Here is a 26,325-nt window from a genome sequence, read left to right as displayed (position 1 = left end):
ATTGTGACTCAGTCAGAGCCATCAAAACTGCAGTTTGCACGCGGACACGGATAGACATTGGAATAAAGCCTCGACGCTGAGCTGGAGCTTGAGAAACCACCACGGATAAGAGGGCTGCCCCCCCCCCAGCCCCTCACCCGCCCCCCCCCGACAGCCCCAGCGAAGAGCCACAGAGCCCCACCCCGCCCTGCCCGTCCTCGCTTCCAGGACTTTCAGAATCTGACCACCGGCCAGAGCAGGCAGGGGCAGCAACATGAGAGGAGGATGAGCAGGGCTGGCCGGAGGGGCCCACGTGCCCGCTTTTCAGAGCCTCCTCTGGACTCCCCCCACCTCTGTGCTCCAGCAAGAGCGGGACCGCCCTGAACACCATTCTGCAAGGTGACGTGAGTTCACTCCGGCTGCTCCAAGCCTCAAGGGTGGGGCTGGGCCCCTGGGAGGCACTCCGGGCCATCCAGCCTCCTCACCCTCCCCGGAACGCAGCATTGAGGCCCCTGGACCAGCCCCCAGGCTTTGCTCTTTTGCCCACAAGAGCCTGAACCCCAAGATCTGCCCTACCAGGGATAGACCGACCAAGACCCTCATCCTCACCTTGACCAGCTCCTTGAATCTGGGGTCGTCCCTGGAGGTGGGGTCGATCACCCTGCGTTCCTCGTTCTCCTCTGGGGGACAGAGGACAGTCAGGTTAGAGTCAGTGGGGGCGGGCGGCTTCCCTCACACAGATGGGGGTGCTGAGAGCAGAGACCCCCGTGGTCCTCTCAGTAAGCCCAGACCAAACGGCCCTGCAGCAGTCCAGGCGGGCGGCCGATGCATGGACCTGCCTTCCGGGAGGCGATGGGGTGTCCACTCCCATCTTTTGGGGACATGCACACAGGCCTGAATTGGATCTGTGGGAAAAGCTCCCTCATCCACCATCACTCTGAGAAAGCTCGCTGCTGCGTAAGGAGGTACGGAGACAAATCTTAGAAAGAACCGGGAAAAAAAAAGAAGATGTCTCATGGCAAACTGTTCACACGTGTCTTTTTCTGTTTATCTGTTTGTTCTTCCCTCCGCGTTCTGGCCTGATCCATGGACCACGGCTCCAACGAGCGCGTAAGGATGGGGAGACATGGTGCTGGGGAAGGGGCTGGCAGAGGGGCGAGACCCACAGGACCAGACACGGCGCAGAACAAAGCTGACAGGGGCATTAAAAGGAAAGGAAAGAGACACAGTGCGGGCTCCAGGTGGGAGCCAGGGCCCCCAGGACCTGCAGGTGGCGATGACCAGCACCCGGGGCCCGCCTAAGCTCCCACGGCTGGTACCCTGTCCATGTCGGTGGGAATGAAATGACTTTGAGCGACAGAGGCTTCACCACAGCAAAATTTAAAACCTGACCAACTATGTTTAGACCTGATGCTTCAGAGAGATGCTGCAGGTAACACGCAGGGGACCACATGGCGGTCCATTGTGATGTCCCTGATGAGGGCCCTCAGCAGCATCCCATCACTCCTGCGATCAAGGCCGGCATCCTCCCCCGTGGCCGCCCTCTGTAGCCTCCTTCCCCAGCTCTCCCCGACACCCTCCACTCCAGCCTTTCCGGCCTCCACTGACTTCTTGACAGCCTCTCAGCACCGCCGGCCCCTGGGCCTCGGCACCTGCTGCTCTCTGTCCAACACTCTCCCCACACTTCACGTCCCCTTCACCCTTCAGCTCTCAGCTCCAGGTGCTGACCAGGCCAGTTCTTCTCAAGGCCACAGAGCTACAGGGGCCAGCAGAACCTTACACAGCAAAGTAAGCCCCAAGAGGAGCTATTGAGCAAAATAGTAAGGCAGGGAGGTTAGGGCCCAGGGAAAAGCAGGTCCAAGGCACAACAAAAGCCTGCCACACAGTTAAGAGAAATCCGGTTTTGAGCACTCCTGCAGGCCTAGAGCAGGGTTCTCAGCAGAGCAGCTGCGTCTCCCGCACCTCCTCCCAGGGGATGTGCAGCCACGCCCGCACCTCCTCCCAGGGGATGTGCAGCCACGCCTGCAGACATTTTTGGTTGTTCCAACTGGTAGAGAGCAGGATGCTATTGGAATCTAGTGGGTAGAGCCCAGGGGTGCTGATCAACACCCCACAACACACAGGACAGCCCCGCCATAAAGAGTCATCCAGAGCCAGCCACCCACAGTGCCAAGCGTGAGGGTGGAGGGGACCCTGTTCTGAATCAGGGTCATTTTCAGACTGTGCTCATCCCAGTTTCCCCTCGAAGAGGGTCACCTCCCTGGGCAGCAGTTCCAACCAGACTGAAGACAATGTACCACCGCCGACAGTGAAGGGACTGCTTCCGAGAGGAGAGGGGAAGACGCAGGGGACCCCAGGGGCACCCCCGAGCTCGTCCAGCACTGGGCGTCAGGTCAGCCGGACTGAACCGGCGTCTGCGTTTCTTCCCCACGAGCTCCTGCTGGCCTGGCCATGTGCTGGGAACCACGACAGAGGGATAGGTCAGGACTTCCCTTTGAACCAGGGTTTGGAAACAGTGGAATGTTCCGAGACTGTCTTCCAGAGCCAACCAATCTCAAAACATGCTTTAAGGCACGCGCGTCCAGGCCATCGCCCATCAGTGCCGGCTGTGACTCGGTCCCCAGGCAGTGGGTGTGGGTGTGGGGCCGTCACCACTTGGCAGATGCCACCTCGCAAGCGCCTGGCACTGGGGCTGCTCTGGCCCATGCAGAGATGGAGGGGGGCGTGTATTAATCGTGTTCCTTATTTTCTGTATTTTCTACTGCTTTGACATCTTGGGGCCTTGGGGACCTGGAGGGACTGCCCCTCCTAGAGCTAGCTGAGTCCCAGGACAGCAAACGTGTCCCCTATGAGTGCCTTTCAAATGCAACGACAGTGCAGAGCCCACATCTCCCAGCCACCTCTTGTACTGAGGGCCCTCACACTCCCAGCCCGTAGCCTCTACCCTCATCACCCCAAGGCCAGATACAGACAACTCAGGGTGGCCCCTGAAGTGACCTCAACCAGACAATCCAAACCTGCTCCTCTGCCTCCCCGCTCTTTTCCATGAAATCCACAAGAAAGGCTTCTGCCCACATTTCCCCCTCACTCTCTGCCTCCTGTCCAACCCCAGCGCCTTCCCTCCTCACCGTGGGAACCATATGTGTAGCAAACCATCTTTTCAGCAGCAGGAGTCTCCTGATCCGCACTTCTATAATAGCGAAACTGACGTTTGAAGTCAGAGCGGCAGAAACCTACAGCGGAAGGCTGGCTTTTCCACTACAGACTTTCCCAAACGTGACCTTGAGCTGAGAGTGCAGACTCTCAAATGCCACCCTGTGTGACATCTGATCAAATGGCCACGACCCCCTGGTGAACCACACCCCCCGGCAGCTCAGCTGGCCCACGGCAGGGAACTGGCAGGACCCACGGTACCGAGCAGGGTGTCTTCAGGGTGAATCTCCACCGAGGCAGGGGACATCGGCAAGTTGATGGCATTTTTGCCTTCTTCCTGCAGGTCACTCACTGTTGAGCAGAAAGAGAAAGGAAAAAGCCAGTCAATATAAATGGAATATAGTAGCCTCACACGTTGGCAGGGGAAACACGGAGAAATCAACTCCTGTTTTTTAAGCACTTAACAAACATTCCAAAATGGCTTGCTGCCCAGAAACAGAGTCCAAGGAAAAATGCTCCGGACCAAGAATACATTCTGCAATTGTTCCCCCAGCCAAACAGTCCCCGTGTCCCATCAAGCCCTGCCAGGGCTTCACTGCTCTTTGGAATACATGACGAAGACGCAGAAGCTTCTGGATGCTTCCAGATCTGCCCACGGCTGCTGATACAGACAAAGCCTGGATCACAGCAACAGGGCCTGAAAAGGCAGCTACCCTCCCCACCTGGACGGCTGTGTCCTCGACTGTGGACTCCGGGTGTGAAGATCCCCAACCCCAGCATGCACACAGGCGAGCCCAGGTTCGGGGACAGAATCCTGCTGGGCTGACACCAGGTGATGCCCAGGGTCGGGGGCAGTGGAACAAGCAACAGGATCTAACAAACTGGATCAGAAGTCAGAGTTGGCAGCACAGGACCCCTGTCTAGAGGGCAGTCGGTGGACAGTCGCAGGGCCCCCAGGGTAACACAATGGGAGGGGCAGCGTGGATCCTGCCGTGCAGAAAGGACCCCTCGATCCCACAGTAGAGAGACCCCCGGGAAAGCACCCTGAGTCACACCAGCCCAGCTGCCATCGGACTCCAGGCTCCGGCCCCGAGACCCCATTCAGAGGGTACAGGTGAGGCTGGGCACCTGCCGCCTTCCCAGCCCTGGCTGAGAACTGCTGGGCGACAGTCCCCGACCACGTGCCACAAAACCAGCCCTCTCTGTCGGCGATCACCAGTGACACAGGCAGAGGACCCCCCCCCACCGTAACAAAACGTCCTCAGAGGTCCATGTCCTCTTTCCATACCACAGTCACCTTGAACCTTGAACACTTCTAGTTCAGGGACTCGAAGGGGCAGGGGGCACAGTAGCCAGGGGACAGGTCATGGTGGCCCAACCCCAGGCACCTCTGGTAACCTCTCTCCCCGTTTCCTTAAAATGTCAGGGCCCCTGGAAGAATCGAATGAAATGACAAACGTCAGGCCCCAAGCCCAGAGCCGAGCACACGGCGGGCTCTCCAGATTCAGCGATAGACCCAGCTCTGGGGACCAGCCACCCTCTGTCCCTCACAAGGGAGACACAGCTTCTAACATCAGGAAGGCCCTGACACAGGACTGTTAAGAAACGGGTTCTCCTGCACAACCATGATCTACAGCAGCGATGATTTACACAGCGATTCGCAGCCCAAAGGTGGAAACCGCCCAAGTGTCCACTGATGGATGAAAGGATAAACAAGTGCGGTCCCGACATACAATGGAATGTTATTCACCCATAAAAAGGAAGGAAATTCTGCCACAAGCCACCACGTGGGTGAACCCTGAAGACATTATACTAAGTGAAATAAACCAGACACAAAACAGCAAATCCTGTTTGATTCCACTTACGTGAGGTCCTGAGAGTCAAATTCACAGCAACGGAAAGGAGAAATTATGGGGAGGGAGCGTTTAACGGGGACAGAGTTTCAGTCTGGGAAGATGGAAAAGTTCAGGAGACGGATGCACAATAACGTGAATGTACTTAACACCACTACTGAGCTGTCCACCTAAAAAGGGGTAAAAGGGGTTAAAAATGCTAAATTTTATGTTACGCATATTTCACCTCAATTTAGAAGAAGAGAGGGGAGAAGGTGGGCCCCTCCCAACAACATTCCAGCCTGGAGGGCAGCCCGAAGCAGGAGCAGGCGCAGTCCCCGCCCCGCTCCCCCCCCCCGCCCCCCGCAGGGCGCAGCCTAAGAGCAGAGCCCACCACAGCCGCCTTCGCCTCCCCAAATCCTGAGCTTCCCTGGGGCAAGAAGCAGACACATTACACACCTTTGGGGCAAATGAGCCTGAGATCAGCCCACGCCCCAGTCTTCTAACAACATTCCAAGATCCCCCCCACCCCCGTCACTCAGGCACGTTGAGAAAACAGAGACCATATTTCAGCTATTGTTTTTACTCCACTATGAGTTACAAAGAGTCTTTTAACCCACAAAGAGCTTCCAAAGGTAGAAAAGGGAAGGAGGGAAATGGGGTTTTTCACAAAAAGTCCTTGCATATGTGAGAGGCATGTCTGTAAGCTGGGGAGGCGGGTGCAGGCAGCGGCGGGGGGCTCCCCACTCCCGGTTCCTGGGCCGACATCACAGGAGGACAGAGACGCCAGGGGGGTCCCTGTGGGTCAAGGCTGTCTGCGATGGTTCTGTTTGCAGCAGTGGAAGAACAAAAGACCCTGGTTCCCTGCAGGCGGAGGGCCACACAGGTGGGCTTCAGGGCACAGGTGAGCCACGCAGGTGAGTCCTCACCTTGAGCCTGTACCTCCTCTAAGAAGCCCTGGAGCTGTCGCACGGGTCATCCAGTTGCCTGGACACGGGATGAGGGCTGGAACGACCAGAGGGGTGGGGCGGGGGGGTTGTTGCGGCAATAAAGAGATGCTTCCAGGAGCCCGGCTGCCTGATCTCAAACACAGGGAGAGGGGAGGAGAACGGGGACGGCATTTCAAAGCAGAGAAACTGGGTCACATGAAAACAGACATTTCCACACCGCCCTTGAACATCAAAGATAACACTAAACAGGACCCGGGATCTCGCGGCTTCAATAAAGGAGAAATGCTCTCCCAGAACCCCCAGGCTCGGGCCAACGGCACATTCCACAGGCCTGTTAAGCATAGGGCGGAGGAAAACAAGGATGGTCTGGGGCCTGGAGCCCCGGGTTCAGGTCTCACTGTGCCACGTGCTGGCGTGTGGCCTCCAGCCGGTCCCTTCATCTTGCTAAGCCTCAGTGTCCTGGTCTGTAACGTGGGGGTGGCAGCAGCACCGACCTCGCAGGGGCTTCTGAGGAACAAGTGAACTCATCTCAGGGAGAACCAGGGAAGGCTTCCTGGAAGAGGCAGCAATTGAACTTGGCCTTGGAAGATGGCAAAATCCAAAAAAGGGACTTTGGGACTCCAGGTAAAGTATGTGGGTGGCAGATCAGAGCTGGGACTCCGGAAGTGACACTGCTGAACCACAGTGCCCCTTTGGGACTCTGCTGCTGTTTATGAGGGTCCGTCCGACATTTGGAAGGAGGGGCTCCCCTTGAACCATGGCTTTTCCCCAAGGACCCCGCTCTGCCAGGTCAGTGACTTTCTGATAATCCCAGGAATGCCTTGGTTTTGAAAGGACTGGTCCTTTTGCCAGAAAGTCACACACTTCAAAGATTCGAAACACTGCCTCTCTTGGGTCACGGAGGAAGATCCCCAGGCATCTGGCGTGCACGACGGGTGTGGGCGCTCAAAGGGGCTGGGGCTCGCGGTCACAGGGCCAGGGACTCATCACTTTTTTAAGTGCCTGCCGTTGTCTGGAGATGAATGCCCTTGACCACACTAAACCCAGCAGCCGACTGCAAGGAACTGAAGCCACCGCACTTCCGATGCACCAAAGTTCACCTTCCAGCAGTGACACCCTGGGCCGCGGGCCGCAAGGGGACACAGGGCTGGGGAAACGCCAGGAGGGAGAGAGGATGGAGGCAGGCTCAGGGGGCAGCCGAGGGGGAGCATTTGGCAGCACAGGTGCCCCGCAGGGACAGCTACTCCTCGCTCAGCCCAGGAGCACGGTGTGGGACATGCAGACCACAGTCGCCAGATCTCAGGAGCTTTCAGAAAAAGCTGGAAATCTGAGGTTTTGTGTGGATTCTCCCAATTTATAAATGTGAACAAGTAATTCAAATTCTCTGGCCCAACCATGGGCCACCGGTTTACAACCCTAAGTCACAGTAAATGTGCAGCCCACTTTCCTGCCTGTCAGTCGGACATGGTCACTAACGTTTCCTGAGCACCTACTGTGTGCCAAGCACCTTCCATGCCTTCCATTCGTCTGATATCCTAACAAGTCTGCGAGGGAGCGGCAGGGTCCTGGCTGGGCCGACGTCTGCCAGATGTGAAGGCACCTAATGGACACCACCCATGAGCCCTGGAGTCAGAAATGAACCCAGTTCTACCTGTTCTTGCACTCGCTATGCCCAGCTAAGTCCTCCCAATCTTCAAGCCTCAGCTTGCTGGCTGCCTCTTCCAGGAAGCCCTCCTGGGTGCTCCCCTCCCATCCCAGGCTCCCCTCTGCCTGGCTCGCATCACACAGCCAGCTCTGTAACTGTCTCTTTCTCAGATCGTCTGCCCACACCAGTGCTAACTCAGCCCCTGTGCATAGTAGGCTTTTTTATTTGAAGAGCAGCACAATGAAAAGCTTAGAACCCGGGAGCCAGTCTGCAGGTTTCAGATCCCAGCTCGGCCACTGACAAGCTGGGGGAGCCTGGGTAAGCTATGTAATTGCTCTGTGCCTCAGTTTCCGTCTACAGAGCAGTGACACAGGGCCTGGCACACCCCAAAGAGAGGCTACGCGCCGACAGAACCATCTCTCAGTCAGTGCCAGCTGCTGAATGGAGGGAGACATGCACGTCTCCAAAGCCTGCTCTCTTTCCGTCACTCCACCCAGGGCCTGGGCAAGGCTTGAAAACAAACCCCACCTCTCCTATTGGAATCACAAGCGCATAAAAAGGAGGAAAGAGCATCGAAAACGAAAACCTCAAACGTTTCACAAAGAGCCGGCCGTTTACACCCCAGGCCAAGCACAAAGGCTCCATCTTTGATTTTTTTTTTTTAAATCTTCTTTGTAGGAGTTTCACTTATTTATTTATTTATCTATTTATGCCCAGGCTCTTTCCTCCCAAAAAGGCTTTTAGGCAGCTTTTTTTTCCCCTTTTGACATTATTAGAAAAAGGCAACTTTGAAAGCAGACTGCCTTAAAGAGCAAGGTGATCTGCGAAGGAAAGCACAGATCTGAAGACACACAGGTTCTCACTCCAAGAGGGGCGCGGAGCAGGAGGCGGATCACGACGCACCCCCCCCAAAGGCAGGGCGCCGGAAGCTCGCCGGGGCTCACCTGCGGGGCTCAGCAAAGAGCAGAAAGACCTGGTGGCGGGTGAGCCGCGACCCTCGGGGGCTGAGGCGGTGGCCGCTCCATTTCTCTGACGTTTTTCTAAGTGTGTCATTTCAACACAGCAGAGATGGTTTCCCACCAATGAGGCTTTTTGCACCACATCTACCCGTCCTGGTTTTCGTAGAGAACAAAAGATCAGGGGGAGAGTTTCCAGCGGGCCCCTCTGAACCGAGATCAAAGACAAACCCCAACAAAAACGGCCGTGCTGGCCCCACCCGGATCCGCGTCTGAAAGAGCTTGGAAATGGCAGGAAAGCTGTCTCAGTTTTGGACACTTACGCAGCCTTTCTCGAGACGTACCCACTCTAGTTACAACTGATCCCACTCAGAACATGGAGTGGTCCTCAGAGTTGCCAGGAAAAATAAAGGAGGATAAAGACAAACCCGTCTCTCCATGAGTTCGAGTCCCCCGCCGGCCGGGGAGGTGGGGCAGGGATTAGCTCTGAGTGTCTAAGTAGGACCTAACAAGGTCGCTGTAAAATGAGGCTTTGCAGGCCTCCGCCGGGAAGGGCGTGCTTCCTGCGAACCTCCAGCTCCCATCTGCACTCAGTGGGCTTGCTTCTCCACAGATGTTACAACTTATGGGAATAACTAAATTCATCAGCCATGAGGGTCTTCTGAACAGAGCAGTTCTTCTAAAAATAAATCAAAGTGTACTTCGTGTGATGATCTCACAGTTCAGTGGAGTTAAAATGGGGCCCAAATAAGATTGAAACAAGAATGCTGACATCCAGAGACAGGACAGCCAGGGGTCAGCGATGCAGGACAGCCCTTCCTGACAGGTACCCAAAGCCGAGGTGACCAGAACGGGCGACCGATCACCAAGCAGGTGAGTGAGTCCCCGCCGCTCACCCTCATAAAGGCCTGAAAATGTGAGGCCTGGCCCTTCTCGGGGGTTAAGAACTCAGGTTCCATCTCCAAGATTCTGGGGATGACAGTGGATGGATGGCCACGTCCTGCCCAGGTGGGCAGAGCGAACAGCCCCCGAGAGAGCAGCTGCCCTTCCTGGCCCAGACGTGGGGAAAGAGCGAAATTACTTCCAGCATCCGTGCAGCTCAACCTCAGAGAAAGGGCCTCTTGACCTTCAAAGTGGAGGATCTGGTTTGTTTTTTTAACTGAGGGATGAGATTCTCACCTTGTCACGAGGACGCCAGCCGCTCGTAATCAGCTCGGTGTATTTATGTACATTTAACTCGCTGTAATTTCTCGGCGGTGCGCGAGTTTCTGATCTGCACTGACAAAAGCGTGAGGACCAGTCAGCCTGAAACACCTGATTTATGGGGTTTTCTCTGCTGGGGCACAAGGTTCCATCCCATTTCTTGGGATGAAACAAGATGAGAGGCTAAAATAAATGTGTGAGCATTTCAATAAGGGAAGATCCACAGGAGGTCAGCAGGCGCTACTGGCTGCGCACCGAGAGCTCGCAGCTGAAGATCTGTCCTGTTGAGGCAGCGGCGAGCCCCGGGGTTCACAGCCGTACTGACCTAACAACTGGTCGAGGGCCAACAGGGCAGGCCGGCCGCAGACATATGGGAAGGACGTGTCCCGGCCTCTTCCACCCAACAGCCTGGCTTAGCCCCTGGCATGGGGAAGGCTCTTAAGGAACAAAGGTACCACTAGTCAAGTGCAGTGCCATGGTGCTGGGTCTCAAAGAGCAGGTTTCGAAACAATACAGTGTGATATTTTTGTAAAAGATAGAATCAGGGTAGCGTCAGCTCCGGAAGGACGTGCGATGGAGGGAAAGGGGGAGACTGGGGGGGCTCTGCCGTGACTGTGGTCGGTCTCACCTGAGAAACTAAAAGAAAGGGACAGCAAACAGACGCACTGATGGGGGCGTGAGCTGGGACCCAGGGAGGTGACAGCCCGTCCTACAGGGAAGGAGATCAGAGCAGGCAGGAGGTGACCTGCCTGTGGAGCTGAGCCTGTCTTGAGGCGCTCAGCCCCTGGGTGGGAGGTGAGCGGCGGTTTCTTAAGGCCGGGACGCGGGACTCTAAACCCAAGCCTGCGTGGGGTCCCCACCTGCCTTGGGTGCAGCCTCAGCCTGGAGGACTCAGACCCCGCAGCGAGAGAGCCCGTGTGTCCGCTGACCCCTGAGTGAGTCACAGATGGCCCCGTGGCCCACGCCCTTCACGTGCAGGCGACAGAGAAGCAGTACGTTTGTGGGGTGGAGTAACTGATCTCCCCAGGCAACTCTGTCACCACCTCGGCTCAGGAAAACCCCTTCTTCGGGATGCAAGAGGCACCCCCACAGCTCAGAACCTCGAAATCACCTTTCCTCAGGACCATTTCAAGCCCACCCGCACTTTCACTGAACCGATCGATCCAAAACACCGGTCTCGAGTGACGTGGGGGCAGTGCAGTGCCACCTGGGCTTGCCTGGGCAATCTGTCCTCGGGGGTCCCAGCACGGGAGACCTGCAGGTGAAAAGGACCGCTCTGGTATGGCGCCCGTGAGTGACCCTGTCACCACGGGGACCTCCTTGTCACCTCCCCTCCATCGTAAGCAGGAGCCTGCCCGGGAGCCCTGGCGATCCACTCAGCCCCCTGAGCGCCCGGCCCGGGCTCCAAACCCCCCGTTCGGCCCCGTGGGCGCCCGGCCCGAGCTCCAAATCGCGTACACTTGGGTGCCCCTGGGCTAGGGTGGAGTCTGACCCAGCAGGTCTGGGCGGCCCGAGACACAGCACCACGAACCAGCTCCCAGGGGACGCTGCAGACGCTGGTCCGCAGAGCACACCTGAGAAGCAAGAACTTGGAGGGCACTCCCACACGCCTCTGCTCCTGAAATCCAAGCTGGTGGGCGACACTCTGTGCTCCTTTTACAGATCAACACAGGGGCTGAGTTTCAGCAGCTCCCTGCCGGGCCAGCACCTGCCGCGGCGCCCGTATTCAGGAATAGGACCAGGCACCCACCTCGCCCGCCCTCACGCTGAGCTCCCATGACAAGTTAAGCTCTTCTCCAAAAGACTGAGTCACACCCCAGCTGGCCCAGCTGGGCAGGGAGGGATCCAGCCCACCCGAGGCCTGCGGTCCCCCCAGCTACATTGTCCCCCAGCTTTCAGCAGGATCAGCGGGAAGCACAGGCCACTTCCTGCCTGTGGGGAGAACCCAGAACTTCACTCTTCCTCCGTGAACCCCTGTCATCAATCTTGAGCCAAATGCAGAGCTGCCGTCTCGGCAGCAATAACGAACATGTTCACTGGCCACCCTGGCTTCTCCCAAGACCTCTATTTTAAAGAGCTGGTTCCTCGACCCCGGCAAAATGGGTTCAACAGCAGAAATGGCTCTGGGACACGGGGGAGGCTGGGGATATTCCCGGAGGCACTGCCAGCCTCAGGGGACACAGCAACAACCTAGGGAGAAGCTGGGAGAGGGAAGCACACGGCACAGCTCTGACCATGCAGAACAACTGCAAATGATAACCTGATTCTGGGACCACGACTAAAGGCAAAAGGCCCCAACTCGTGTGCAAGTGAAGGAAGAAAGAGGCAGAGACCAGGATGCTGGACTTTGGACCAGCCTCTGCAGATTCTGTTACCTCGTGTCCTGTCTCTGAGGTGACTGGGGGGACCTCTCACCAGGCAGCCAGCTGGCCTCCCGCAGACCCTGCCTTAGCCTCTTCCCACCCCAAGCTGGCCTGTCCCCTCCCACAGGTGACCACCTGGACTCTGCTGGTCTTCAGCCCCAGCATCCAAGTGCCCTTCCTCTGGTCATACAGGACTAAGGCATCCCAAGACCTCAGCCAACAGGCATACCGCACTCCCCAGAACATAGTCAGGGATGGGCTTGGCCCAATTAGAGCCAACAGCTTCAAGGAGGCTTTGCTAGGAATGCGTAATGAGACAGGCACACTTTCCCCTGGCTTTGACCCAGAAGGGATACGGTTGGAAGCTGCCCATCTTCTTATCACCGCACAGAACCTGGAGATGAAGGCACTGGGTCAACAGAGCTAAGAGAACACAGTTTAGCCACGCTGTCTGTCATGCTGGATCAAGCCTTACCTGAGGCTGGCCACCTCTGGACCTTTCTCGTCAAATGCACAAATGAATTCCATTTTGTTTTTAACCCACTTTGAGCTGGGTTTTCTGTCACTTGCAGACTCAATGTCTGGCTGTCACTCCTGGTGCAGAGCACCCCAGAGCTCCCCCCGGCTCCAGGATAAAACCCTCAAACCATCAAAGTGGTACCCAGACTCCTGATGTGCAGACCCCACCTCTCATGACCCAGATGCAGCTCCCACATTTCTGCTTCACCTTCCAATGAGGCCACGCCTTTGTCCCGACCATCCCCACCATCTGACACGCCTTCCACTTCAGTCAGTTCCACTCCACCGCCGGGATTCATCAGGAAAACATTCTTTGTACCCTCACTCCCTGGCCGGAGTTCAGCCCTTCCCCTGGGCTCCCACATCTCCCTGTGCACGTGACAGCTACAAGCCCCTACCCCCTGTCAGGAAGTTGTGGGCTGTGCCCGCCTCTCTGCCCCCTACCAAGGAGCTGTAGCGAGGCCAGGTGGTGCTCACGGCCATGGCCTCGTGTCCTGCACAGAACCTGGCATGTGACAAGGAGTCCCTAAACCTTCACAGAACGAATAAACAACTGCAAACGTGTTTATGTAGGCATGATGGAGCTGAACAGAGAGCTTAGGGAAGAGGCATAAAGTCAGGAGAACTGGGAACAGGCTGTTCTTGCAAAAACATTCCACCTCCAGCCACTTAACTGGGTGGAAAAAGAGAGTTTCCATTAAGGCTCACATTAGCCCGGCAGTCGTGGGTCACCAAGAACCCAATTACTGCGATGTGGCCTTGCAGAGGGTGAGGGCCCGAGAGGAAGGACTCAGCTCTGCAATTAGGGGCTTATGGGGACAGCCCGCCTTCAGAGCGAGGTGTTTCCCACACCTTGCGGGCAGAGCACCTTCACACGGCCGCCTCCGGGGCGGGGGCCACCGGGAAGGAAAGCAGGTCTCCCGGATCCCAAGGGGCCTTAGGCATGAACACAAAAAGGATGGAGCCCAGAAACCCATGTCTGACAGAAGCAGCCCTTGTCTCCCCTTTGCCCCGGGTGATCAGAGAAATGTGAGAACCACAGGAAAAGGAACTGTCTGTGGGAAGGAGGAGAGGAAGAAAGACTTCAAGGTGAACTTTAAATGTCAGGTTTACCATGTAAACCACCCGGCGAGCAGAAACCAGGACGCGGGAGGGGCCGGCTCCTTGCTCAAAAGGATGGCCGAGCCCTTAGGGACGAGCGGTGATGTGGTCGGCTTCTCAGGCAGAAAGCAAGTGGGTTAGCTTAGTCAAGCCACCTCTAGGAATGCATCAGGAAGAAAAGCCCTCAGGGGCCCAAGACGGGGGGTCGGACTGCAGACGCCGGGGCGCCTGCTCCCAGTCTCTTCCTCTTCTGATCCACCCCTTACAGTGTCTCCAGGCTTCCTCCCCAGAACACAGGACAGTCCTGGTCCTCCACCGCTCCCAAAACGAAGTCCAAACCCCTCCCCATGGCATCGCACCCCCACCCTCCACTGCAGAGCTCAGGGCCAGCCGCGGTCACACCTCTGTGCCTTTGCCAGGTTGTGTCCCTCCAAGAGCTCCACATCCAGTGACTTCACCCCGGTGCCCAACACACCGCACTTTCTGAGCCACTGCAAACCCCCCTCTTCCGTGGCCCTGTTCAGAAGGCACCTGCCCCTCCTCCAAAACCCTGGCCCGCTGCAGACAGAATAGTGGACAGTGGGGAGGCTTTGGGGGGTGATCACAAAACGTCCCCCTGACCTTGGGCACGCGCTCTAACGCGTTCCGTCCTTCACCACCTCTGCTCTGCAGAGGGGTCGGAACCAGGCCCGTCGTCCTGACAGCTTAACAAGCTGCTGCATCAAGCAGCAGTCTCGCGGGAAGTGCTGCCGCGTCCCGCGTTCCCGGGCCCATCACCAGCACCTGCGTTGGGGAAGCGGGAGCACTCCGTGTCGCTCAGAGTCTCCCGCTGGGCAAGTCTGCGCGCGCACCAGCCCACGCCGGCTGCAGGGTCGGGCAGCCCCCCACCTCCCGAGTTTACTGATCGAGCAGCTGTGTGGGTGTCTCGCTGCTGGATTATAAATTCCTAAAAGGCAGAGGTCAAGTCCTACCATTCCTGTGCCTCCAGAGGGTGGCCCGGCACACGGAGGAGACCCCACAAAAGCGTGCTCGCCTGAACGGAACCGAATCAAAACAAATCCCATAAGCCTCAGTTATCTGCCAGCATCGAGGTGTGAAAGGGCCTCATTAATTAACTATTCGGATGAGAGGGGCCACATACCCCCCAGGTCACCAGTTCTTCAAGAATCCAGACGTGGAAGCAGCCGCCTCACGGCAACCAGGCACGATCGAAGCTCGGAGACCCTGAACTCACTACTCCGGCATCACCACGAACATTTCTAAGGTCGCTAAGCATTTAAAATAGACACTAATTAGGTGAATTATAACAGAATTTCAGCTCTACATAAAACCTCAGGATGGCAGCTGGACAGGGCCAGCAGCACAGCCTGACTCAACCGCCCCCCTCCACGCCCGCTCTGAAAAGTGCCTCCCGATGTCGGCCAGACCGGGCTAGCCGCCGGGAACCGGACCAGTGACCAGTGACCACGAGCAGGAAGCTCAGAGCCCGCAGGAGGCCGGGAAGCACTGCTCAAGTGACTCAGAGTGAAATTACAAAGCAGCTGCGTGCCAGAGGCAGAGGGGGGCCAAGCAGGCTGGGTCAGGAGAACATGCCTGCCTGGGGACGTGCTAGGGTGCCAGCCGCCCCGGGGACCCTGAGGGCCAACACCGTGTAGCGGGAGCTCTCCTGGAGCCCCCAGACATGTGTCCATCACCCCTCTGATGAATAGCTGGACTACACCCCTGAGGCCAGCTGCTCCCGACCCCTAAAAGGATCTTTCGTTTTGCTTCACGTTTTCTCAGCCCCCTTAGCTCAAGTCCCTGGCAGTCACCGCATCCTAGTCGAATTCATCCTTCCCTGATAGCAGATCCTTTGATGTGAGCAGTCTGTCCCCTTGATTTAAGGATGGCTTGTCTGTCACATTCCTACCAGTCAACGGTGCTGGTTCCAAGTAAGTAGCTAAAAGCAATTTCAATCACTGGTCATGAAAATCCATCACTAGTTACTGATAAGAGGAAAAAAGTCTAGAAAAAGCAGAAGGTGGGGGGAGGGTGAAGCCCGAGAGAAACTCAGAATTATCCAAAAAAAAAAAAAGCCACATCTGTTTTACATACAGTAGTGTGTATCTGCTAACCCCAGACTCCTAGTTTATCCCTCCACACCCCCTACCCCTTTGGAAACCATAAGTTTGTTTTCTATGTCTGTGAGTCTATTTCTGTTTTGTAAATAAGTTCATCTGTATTTTTTTTAGATTCCACCTATAAGTGATATCGTGTAATACTTGTCTTTCTCTGTCTGACTTACTTCACTTAGTATGATAATCTCTAGGTCCATCCATGTTGCTGCAAATGGCCTGAAACTAACACAGTGTTGTAAGTCAACTACACGTCAGTCTCAAACAAAGTCACACGGACGTCTCCCCTTGCGTCTGCCAGCCGCGGTCAAGGCCCCTGGAGCCGAGCGGTGTGATGCGTCCCACCAATTCGGAGATGCAGCGAAACCTCAGGAGGACAAGCCCGAGGAGGATAACACAGTAAGAGAGAAATGTGCTTTCTGAAGAGAAGACAGAAGCGGCGGTGGGAAAAATAAGCCAGGGGAAGCAAATCTGGCTGGTCCCTGTGCAGTGAAACTTGTATTAATTAGTCTGATCGGTAATGCCCCACTGTATCCGGAGAAGTCCAAAGTGTGCTCTGCTGGGAAAATAAGAAGATTAAATCATTAAGTCATTTTAAGAGAAAGAACGGATTCTCTGTGCACCTGCCGCAGAAACGCTCCACGGGGAGGGAACCTGGGACCACAGCGCAGAAAACGCTGGAAGCACAGCGCCCTCTAGCGGCCTGTCTCCGCCTGTAAAAGCAAGCGAGGTGCAGTCTGCAAAGGTTTCACCTCAACAAGAGAATCTGGCTGTGGGGCAGCTGCCTTCCCAGGCACGTGGCTTTGGAGATGCTGGAAGCCACACGTCCCTGGTGCTGGCAGCTCCACCCTCGCCCGACACGGCAGCTCCACCCAGCATGTTGGGGACACTCAGGCAACAAAGGAGAAGGACCTTCAGGACTCACTGGGGCTCTTGAGGCTGGGCCTTTGGAGGGAAAGCCCCAGAGGAGCAGGTGGGAGCCAAAGGCACATGGAGCTTCCCTCCCAGCCAGCCCAGACCACACCAGGCTCCCCACCGCACAGGCACAGCCCCACTGCACCTGCTCTGTTCCACCCCTTTCCTTTCCGGTCTTGTCACATTTGAGGCACACGTGCGTCTGCGTTACTGGATTAATGTCCACGGTGCTTGTCTCCCCAGCCCCCTGCACGGGGTCCAGCCCAGAGGACGCACTCAGAGACCCTTGGAGAGTTAATGATGAATTCATGAATGAATGACTGAACGAATGTTTCAGGACCCTAACATCCCTTTCTGGTGTTTCTTTCTGGAACTCGTTGGAGTTACTCTCTACTTCTTTAGGGGGCTCGACAGTAGGGTGAATCATGTCCCCGTTCCCCCAAAGTTGTCCACATCCTCCTCCTTGGAAACTGTGACCTTACAAAGCAAAAGTGACTCTGCAGGCGTGATTAATTCAAGGATCCTGTGATATGGGGCATTATCCTGGATCGCCTGGGTGGGCGCAGTGCCATCACCGAGGTCCTTACAGAAGGGATGCGGGGGATCAGAGTGAGAAAAGGGCAACGTGACAATACACGCAGAGACAGACTGGAAGGTGCAGGCTCCTGGCTTCAAAGACGGAAGGAGACACAGGCCAAGGAATGTGGGCACGTCTGGAAGCTGGAAAAGGCGAGGAAATGGATTCTCCCCTGGAGCCCCCAGAAGGAAAGCCACCCAGCCGACACCTTGACTTTAGGACTTACGACCTCCAGAACATAAGATGTTGGATGTGTGTTGTTTTGAGCCACAGAACCTGTGTGTTCCAGCAGCCACAGAAGACTCACCCAGCCTCGGGACAGCCCCAGCTTCCGCTCGCCAGTTCTAAAGGCCCAGAACCTTCTTCAGCTGCACCTGTTTTACCGAGCACCTGCTCTGTGTGAGGCACCAGGTAAGCTCGGAGGACACAACTGTCACTGAAACAGGCACGCCTGGGTCCCGCGAGCAGAACGGACAGAAGCACAAGTCGGACCAATGCCGTGGATGAAAGCACACCCATCCCCACACGTCACATGTCACGGCTCACGCGACAGGGAGGCCCAAGGAGGGTGGCTGCCCAACGGCAAATCCACGGAAACGTACCATCTTACGTGCAAAAGAGCAGGACAGCCTCACGAGCTGCAAGATGAGAAGTCGGGGCTTCTCGGCACGGCAGCCTCGGGCACAGGCGGAGTCGGGAGTCGGACTGCCCAGCCGCCCCTCGGCCTGGCTGTCGGATGTGCTCAGGAGAGCAGCCAGGGGTGCGCTCATCGCCTGACTCTGTCGGCCCCAGCTGTGCCTCATGGCCTCCCCCCGCCCCGGGGACCTCCGTGTGTCCTCTCTGTCCCGGGAGCACCGGTCTTCTTCATCCTGCCAGGATCCTGCCAGGAATTGGCCACCCCATGGCAGGTCCTCGGGTAGCAGACTGGCCATTTTCAAATGCTTACAGCGTCCGCTAGCTCTTTCCCCAGGCCACCATTCACTAAAGTCACTAAAAATAATAAAAACTAGCCCCGATGTCAGAGTTGTTTCCAGGGCTCTGGACCCAGGCTCACCCGTCTACACCCGGTGTCAGGAGCATATGAGCAAGTCGATGAAGAAAAGGATGCTCCTCGCAGGAAACCGGTCGCCTTTTGCTGCACTGGACACCCCCCTTACCTCTCCCACGCGTGCCCTGACCTGAGGACACGGGCCGGGGAAGGGGCGGGGTGATGGGGAGGGAGGAGGGGGACTCAGTCAGGCCCGGGTCTCAGCACCACCTGGGTGTGTGACCTTGAGCAAGTTAACTTCTCCCAGGGCTGCTTCTGTCATTAGTAGAAGTGGAGACACAGCCGCAATGAGGCCGTCCCTGGAAGCGGGGGAGAGAGACCCCCGCCAAGCACGCAAACAGGCCCTGAAGGAGGGCGGAGGGCCAGGCCCTGGGGCCCGAGCCTGAGACTCCAATCCAGGGCTCCCCGGCCCCGTGGCTCTGCACAGCGCCCCCGACCCCGGCGTTCAGCCTGGTGTTCATGCTTCCTGACCACCAGGCCCAGCTGAGCTTTCTGCCTCTCCTCAAACAACTGCTCCCCTGGCTGTAAAGCTTAGCTACCTGCTGATATTACCTCTAATTTTTAAAGCCATGTACAGACACCCTTTCTATCAACACGAACAAGCAAGCCATGCAGCTCCCCAGACGCCTGGGCACCTTCATCCTCCCGGGGGTCCACCTGACGCCTCCCTTCCCATCCCGGGGAGGACCTCCCGCCAGGCCTCCCAAGCGGACGGCAGCCTCCCCGGGGAGCCCCAGCGCCCTGGGAGCAGACAGACGTGGAAGCCCGGGAAGAACTCGCGACGCGTCACGGGTGGAGCCGCATCCCCCGAAACACGCCGGGGTCCTCGCCCCCAGCGCCCTGAGTGGGCTTATTGGAAATGGGGTCTTTGCAGGTGTGCGCAAGTCGAGATGAGGTCGTTAGGAAGGGCACCCAATGACCGGTGTCCTTAAAAGAGGAGAAGACAGAGACACTGAGACTCAGGGAAGACGGCCAGAGGCGGAGGCAGAAGGACGCGGCCACAAGCGCGGGAGCTCGGAGCCACGGGAGCTGGGAGAGGCAGGAAGGACCCTCCCCGGGAGCCTCCCGAAAGGAGCGCGGCCCGGCCACACCTTGGTTTGGGGCTTCTGGCCCCCAGACTGTGAGAGAGCACATTTCCATCACAGAAGCCCCTCCAACTGCGTACAACCCTGGGACACTGAGACGCCAGGCTGCCCCGGGCTGAGCCCTGACCACTCAGCAGTGAGTAATATCTCAATTAGACACACAAAAACCAGCGGTCCCAGACAGCGACACGCCCAGCACGGCGGCCTGGGCCGTCCTCTACGCCACGGGAGACGGAACACGCCGCAGGGCGGGAGCGACAGGCCTGGGAGCGCTCCTGGTCCTCCCGTTCTCCCCCGAAAACGGGGGAGGCACCATGGCCAACCCACCTCGCGGGCGGCCGGTGCCGGAGGGGTTTGAGGGCCTGCGCGCAGGGGGCTGGAGCAGACGGGGGTTGCTGACCAGGTCTCTGGCAGGCGCAGGACACACTCACAGCTCCTACGCGGAGCCGGTCCAACAGGCGTCCTTCAAAACGCATCCTGGCCTCTGCTGTGCGTGGCCCAGAGTACTTGGAGGGGGTCCCTTGTGTATCACTGGGCACCATGGGTCTCCAGGCCTGAATGAGGGGAGCACAGGGGATTTATGGGCAGACAGGGCCGGGGTGGGCTCGCAGGACGAGCACTGAGGACTATGGATCAACCGACAGCAGGTCTACAAGGACAGGCATCCACCTGACTCAGCTGGGGAGGCTCGGCTCTCTCTCCCCCACCCCCACCCCCTGCAGCCCCCTGCCTGGCTTCGCCCTCCAGCCTCAGGGTTCCAACCTCAAGCACCAGGCCTGGGCTCACACCCGTGCTCAACCCCGCTGCCCCGATCCAGCAGAGCCTGAGCTGCACACCCGCAAAAAGGGCAGCAGGCCATTCAGGAGGTGATGGGTAAGTGAACAGTGCTCCATCCAGACAATGGAATATCCCCCAGAACAAAAAAGAAATGAGCTATCCAGCCACGAAAGACATAGAGGAAGCCTAAATGCATGTTACGAAGTGACAGAAGCCAATCTGAAAAGGCCACACACTGGAGGATTCCAAGTCTCTGACATTCTGGAAAAGGCAGAACTATGGAAGCAGTAAGAGCAGTGGCTGCCAGGGGATGGTGGGAGGAAGGATGAACAGGTGGAGGAGAGGATTTTGAGGGCAGTGGAACTGCTCTGTGTGACACTGTCATGGAAGATATGTGTCATCATACAGTTGTCCAAACTCACAAAACGTCCGACACCAAGAGTGACCCTAACGTAAACTCTGGACTTAGGGTGACAAGGATGTGTCAGTGTAGGCTCTCTGGTTGAGTGTACCATTCTGCTAGGGTGGGGGCCATGAGAATGAGGGGGGCTGTGCATGTGCGGGGTGTATGGGAAATCTCTGTGCCCTCTGCTCAATATTGCTGTAAACCTAAAATTGCTCTAAAAAATAAAGTCCTTTTTTTTAAAACGCCTTCAGGGTTGCAGGGTTTGCATGTGTGTGTTCTGGGAAGATTCTGGGCACCCACGTGCCGAGGGCCCCAGAAAAAAAAAGGTCAGTGGTTGCCAGGGGTCCTCCCTTCCGTTGGTCCCCTACTCCTGGGGTGGGGGTCAGGTGGGGGTCCTAAGGACACTGTCCCTCGTTCTCAGCCAGGGACAATGTTGCCCTCCAAGGGTGTTTGACAGAGTCTGGAGACACTAGAGGTTTTCACAACTGGAGGTAGGAGGCGCTACCGGCGTCAGTGGATGGAAGCCAGGATGCTGCTCAACACCTGCGGTGCCCGGGACCCCCATCGCCCCCCACAGAGAATCACCCAGCACGAAGTGGGAAAAGGGCCGAGGTGGAGGCCCTGCTGGGGCGCACTCGGGAGCCCCCAAAAGGCTGGACAGGCGAGGGCTCGGGACATCACACAGCCGGGGGGCCTCCGCGGGCAGCCCAGGACCTTCCCTCACACTTCCACTCCGTTGGAATCCCCCGGAGCCACAGCCCTACGCTCCCCTCCTCCTGGGGTCACTGCGTGGCTTAAACCCCAACCCGCGCTCTGCAGACCGTAAGTGCTAACTAACCACAGCGCAGGCATCTTTCAGCTTCAAGACTAAGGTGGGGCAGGGTCCCTGCCGCCAGACCCTTCAGGGGACAGGCTCCTTCCTACCTGCTGCCGCCCAGCCCCCACCTCCAGGGAGCCCACAGGGTGGGTCTCCTCGGCACACAGGCCAGCCTAGGCTTCTCTGTCCCTCTGCTTTCTGGCCGAGGGTGGACACGAGGTGGCGAGCCCCACAGCCGTGTCCATCCACCTCCGTTATCACACTGTGTGCCGGGCCCTGGCAGACGCTACCCACCCACACACCCTCACCAGCCAGGCCAGTGGCTGCAGCAGGAAGCTGAGAGGCACGGGGAGGAGGCAGTGAGCGACGTCCAACGCTCCCTCCTCCATCCCGCACCTGCCTCCATCCTAGGGGGCAAGGTGCTAGCGGGGGTCACTGTTCTGCCCCAAAGGCTAGGATCAGCCTGCCCTGGTCCTTGCTCCCTGGGGCTGCCAGCAGCTCAGCCACTTGCCCGAGGCCTTGGCCTCCCACCTCTGGTTGCCGTAGCAACCGGGCGCCCTCCCTCCCCAAGGACGCCACAGGGCTCCGGCAGGGTGAGGGCTCTGGGCACTGCTGACAGCTGGGGGCAAGGCAAGGACAGCCGAACCAGCCAAGTGTACAGCCAACAGCCTGAGCGACCAGGACAGCTGCTGCCTGGAGGCTCCGCTGACCCGAGCCCAGGGTCACAGCGCCAAGAGACCTTCTCCTGTCAGCCATGTGGACGGCAGAATGAACCGCAGAGCCCCGAACTACAGCGCCTGTTCCGATGCAGCCAGGCCTCCTTTGGTCCATCTGCTGGAAGCCTCGTGCCAGCCTGAGATGTCTGGTCCCTTCTCATGCTTCCCAGAGCCCTCCTGGGACGCCCACCCTGAAGTCCCCTGTGACTGGCTTAGCACCCCACTCTGTTCCTGCCCCAGACGTTATTATTTCATGTTGTAATAAATCGTCTCCAACTTGAACACACAGCCCTGAGTACAGGATGCCGTATCTGTACCCTTAAAGCCCAGCTCAGGGTCTGGCACATAGTAGGCCCTCAAGAGATGTCCTCTGAATACCCGGTAAAATACGTATCGTAACCATACCTCCTCTTCCTCGGGGTTGTGGACTCGTGAGAGAACACGTAAAATGATGATCACAGGGCTTTCAGCAGATACACTGTGAGAGTTCTGTGGACCTACTGTGTGCAGGGCAGTCCCCGGCATGGCTGGAGGGGAGGGACCTGCAGCCTCCTGCACCCACCTGCTCCCTGCCTTTCAGAGGGACGTTGCTTCCCCTCCCCGGACGCCTCTGTGCCTTCTACGAGTGACGAACACTTCTGTGCAAGTGTACCCCAAGTTCAAAGGCTCGTCCCACCTCCCCCACTGCACGGAAACTTCTGTTCGGAGGAAATAATGGGAGGGACACATCTCAGCTCTTGGTTCCCTTCATTTCCCTTTATTTGGAGCTGGCGTCTGAGAGGTGAGAGAGTCAGGGGCTGGGGAAGAGTAGGTATGGCTGCATTAATTCATTGACTTTAACTTTAAATTTCCTCCACTTAGTAAAAGAAGTCTGATTTCTCGATGCATGTTTTACAGTGTAACCATGTAACCATGATGGGATTTGGCTCCGTTTGTACCTGCTCATTTACTCATCCAACGAATACTTAGTGGATGTCCACTAATGTCAGGCCTGGGGCTGGATCAGCGGGCAAGGACTCACACCCAGGCCCTGCCCCTAAGGGCCTCAGCATCCAGGAGACAAATAATGGAGGTATGTGAGGATGCCAAGGACCCAGGAAGGCATTTCAGGCAGGCTTCCTGGAGGAGGCAACTTTGCAGTCACATCTTACAGGAGCCTGGCCCACAGGGTGTAGGGAGAAGCTGCCAGTCTCCTTCCCCACGTTCCTAGCAGGCAGGGGAGGCATGTCCTTCTGCCCTGGGTCACCCTGTAGCAGGAGGCTGGCTAACAAGCCAGGAAGACAGAGGGTGCTTCTGAAGTCCCATTTAGCTAACTGCCAGCTCTTCATTTTCAAGTTCCCTTGTCTTGTCCCATGCCACACCCAGCTTGAAATCCCCCAACCCAGAAAGGCCCGCAGGGTGGGAACAGAGACTACAGGCATGTGCCACTGAGGACGGAAGTCTGCCTCTATCGAGGGCCTGCCTACCCACACCCTCAAACCTGAGCTCACTCAGGCTCCCGACAGCCGGGGACCAGGGTGCCACTACAGACCGGCTCGTGGAGGCTCAGCAAGCAGGCAACTCGGCCAAGGAGGCAACTAAATGCAGACTTTCCTGTTGGAACCAGGGCCACCCAACTACAAGGTTCTCTCCACAAAATAAGAGATATGGGGAAGTCACGGACACTGAAGAAATCTTAGAAAGCTCTTATGGTCCTGGACGCCAGAGGCAGGTGCTAGCCAGGAGAGGGATTGGGGAGACAGAACAGCAGTGGGCAGTGATACAGAGGAGGCAGCTTGGCTCTCCCAGGTCTTGCTCCGGGCAGGCGTGGACGGCCACAGGGGTCCTCAATAGAGCGAGTGGACTGCCTTGGTCATGGTCACTTTACCAGTGAGGAAGATCAAGGTCACATGACTAGAAAGAAATGGAGCCAGGACCTAGCCTGCTTACCCCAAGAGTTGGAACATCCAGAACAAACACACACTCGTTGACCTGAGCCAAGCATAACTTCTGAGTCTTCATAGGCAGCAGACATCAGCCAGAAAGGAGGGGGCAAAACGCACCGATGACCAGAGCTATTCCAGAAAAGACCTTAGGGTGAAAAGACAGAGCCGGGGGGCTGATCAGCAGGCTGTGGGGGTGGGGTCAGGAGGCCACGGAGCCACAACAGAAGGGGGCTCTCAGCTCGGATCCCTGAGCTTTCAGAGCCTGGGGACCCCTTTTCTAACAGCAAATTTAACAGACCTCCTCCTCGCACCAGCAGCTGTACTTTTCAGACAGAGAAAACACATTCAGCACAGCTTTTAAGCTCGTTTTCTGAAGTGCAATGGAAACCGTGAAAAACTGGAAAACAGCGGTATATATATATGAGCAAGACACCTGTTTATTTGGTCCCCATGATTATTTCCCCGAGAGAACACCACAGACGTGGACGTGCCTAGGTCCTGCATGAATTACGCCAGGGTCCGGGCAGCGGCGGAAATACCGGCTGAAGCAGAGCTAAACAGCGGTCTTTTTCTGCAGGACTTCTCAGAGCCTTGACTACTCGCGTACTCTGTGATTCTCCCAGGGGAGGGCAGAGAACGCAGTCATCCACCCCCCCCCCAGTAAGAAAAAGCAAGAGGCACAAAGCCCAGCACAGCCCCGGAAGGGCGGGCAGGACCTGCCTCTCCATCAGCCACCAAGCCCTCTCATCCCTGCCCACTCCCAGCGTCACACGGGAAGGGCCCCTCGGCCTGGTGCCATCGCTTTCTGCTGTGGATAGTGAGGTCTACTGTCCCTGACGAGCTACTTCAGAGAATGAACTAAGAGCCCGCCTGCATTCAATTTCCTCAAGGCCCTCCCTCAACTGCTGGTTTGTCCTCTCGGAATGTACCCACACACCTACGAAAACCTGCTCAAAGGAACGTGAACAATCAAGGCAAAAATCAGTCTGTGATCTCCTTGAGGGCAGGGCTCCTGTCTCGGTCACATGCGGACCCGGGCACCAATGTCCCTTTCTTTAAGGACATACCAGGCAGAGCCCAGGGGAGGTGTGTGTTCTTTATTCCATCGGAGAGAGGAAGGAGCACTTATGGGGAGCTTTCTTGGTGTCAGAGGCGCAGGAGCGTTTGGACAACTGTCGTCTCTCTCTGTCCCCCAGCAGGTCCCAGGAAGATGGCCTTCAAGCCTCAAGCAGAGGCTAAAAGCACCAACTAACATCCTGACTCCCGTTCCCATTTTCTGTGTGACCTCGGGCAGGTTAGTTCGCCTCTCTGTGCTTCGGTTTCCTCTGCTGTAAAATAAAGTTGTTACGAGGACTGCAAGAGACAAAGCACGTTAAGAGACTGGGACAGTCCCTGGGCCCCAGGGAGCTCAGCACACCTCGGTTGGACCACAGTGCCCACTTCCCGGGCAGGAAAATCGAGCGTCAGAGTGACTATGCCGACTGCCAAGACTGGTGCTAATAAGGGCAGGGCTGGACTCACCCCTAGACGGCCCAACGCTAAGCCCCTTCCACTGACTCTGCTTCCAAAGAAAAGACAGACAGAATCTCTTCCCAGAGGTGACGAGGAAAGCCAGCTGCTGGCCAAGAACAGCCAGTTAAAAGGGAAAGACAGAACCAAAAGATCCTTAAAGAGAAATCCATTGTATCAGATACCCCTAAAAAAATCCAAATTGCAGCTTGTCCCTGAAAACGCTCCCAACACCATTCTTCTATTTAAGCCCCAAGACCCACACGACCCTCTAGAGTGATGGAAACTTCCCAGCGTGCTTCGTTCCGCAAATCAGGCTCCTGTCCGTCTGAGTGGAGGCAGATACCAGGGCCCCCTTCCCCACTGTCCTCATACCAGGTCCTCAGCATCTTCCTGGGGAAAGTCAAACGGCTAGCCCAGGTTCCATGCTGGTCTAAATGACCCTCCTCCATAAAGCAGAGAAGGGATGAGGGCCGGCCGGGTTTAGCACCTGCTGGAAATGCTAAGAAAGAAACAGGGGCACTCACTGGTGAAGAGGGTGCAGCCGGAGGAGGCGTTCAAAATGCAGAGGAGCGTGAGGCTGGTGGGCATGTAGGGGGACACAGAGGAGACACACAGCACAGTCACAGAGGGGCATGGGCAGGGACCACGCCATGACTTGCAGTTTGAGGGAAAGGCCCCTTTGGGATGACTCTGAAGAAGACCACAAAGGATCCAGCTGCCGGGAGGATTGGG

General features: G+C 57.1%; 1 protein-coding gene across 1 annotated transcript in view; it reads right to left on the bottom strand.

Annotated features, from left to right (window-relative positions):
- Window positions 1-26,325, bottom strand: part of PARVB (parvin beta) — a 94,634-nt gene that overhangs the window by 41,318 nt on the left and 26,991 nt on the right. The window contains exons 2-3 of the mRNA XM_072973657.1: window positions 3,394-3,483; window positions 589-659 (exon numbers count right to left, since the gene is read on the bottom strand). Coding sequence (XP_072829758.1) covers window positions 589-659; window positions 3,394-3,483 — 161 coding nt within the window. The remainder of the gene's footprint in view (window positions 1-588; window positions 660-3,393; window positions 3,484-26,325) is intronic.

The sequence above is a fragment of the Vicugna pacos genome, chromosome 12 (assembly GCF_048564905.1).
Source record: "Vicugna pacos chromosome 12, VicPac4, whole genome shotgun sequence".
Taxonomy (NCBI): domain Eukaryota; kingdom Metazoa; phylum Chordata; class Mammalia; order Artiodactyla; family Camelidae; genus Vicugna; species Vicugna pacos.
Note: the sequence above shows the minus strand (reverse complement) of the source record. Positions and strands in the feature narration are given on the sequence as shown.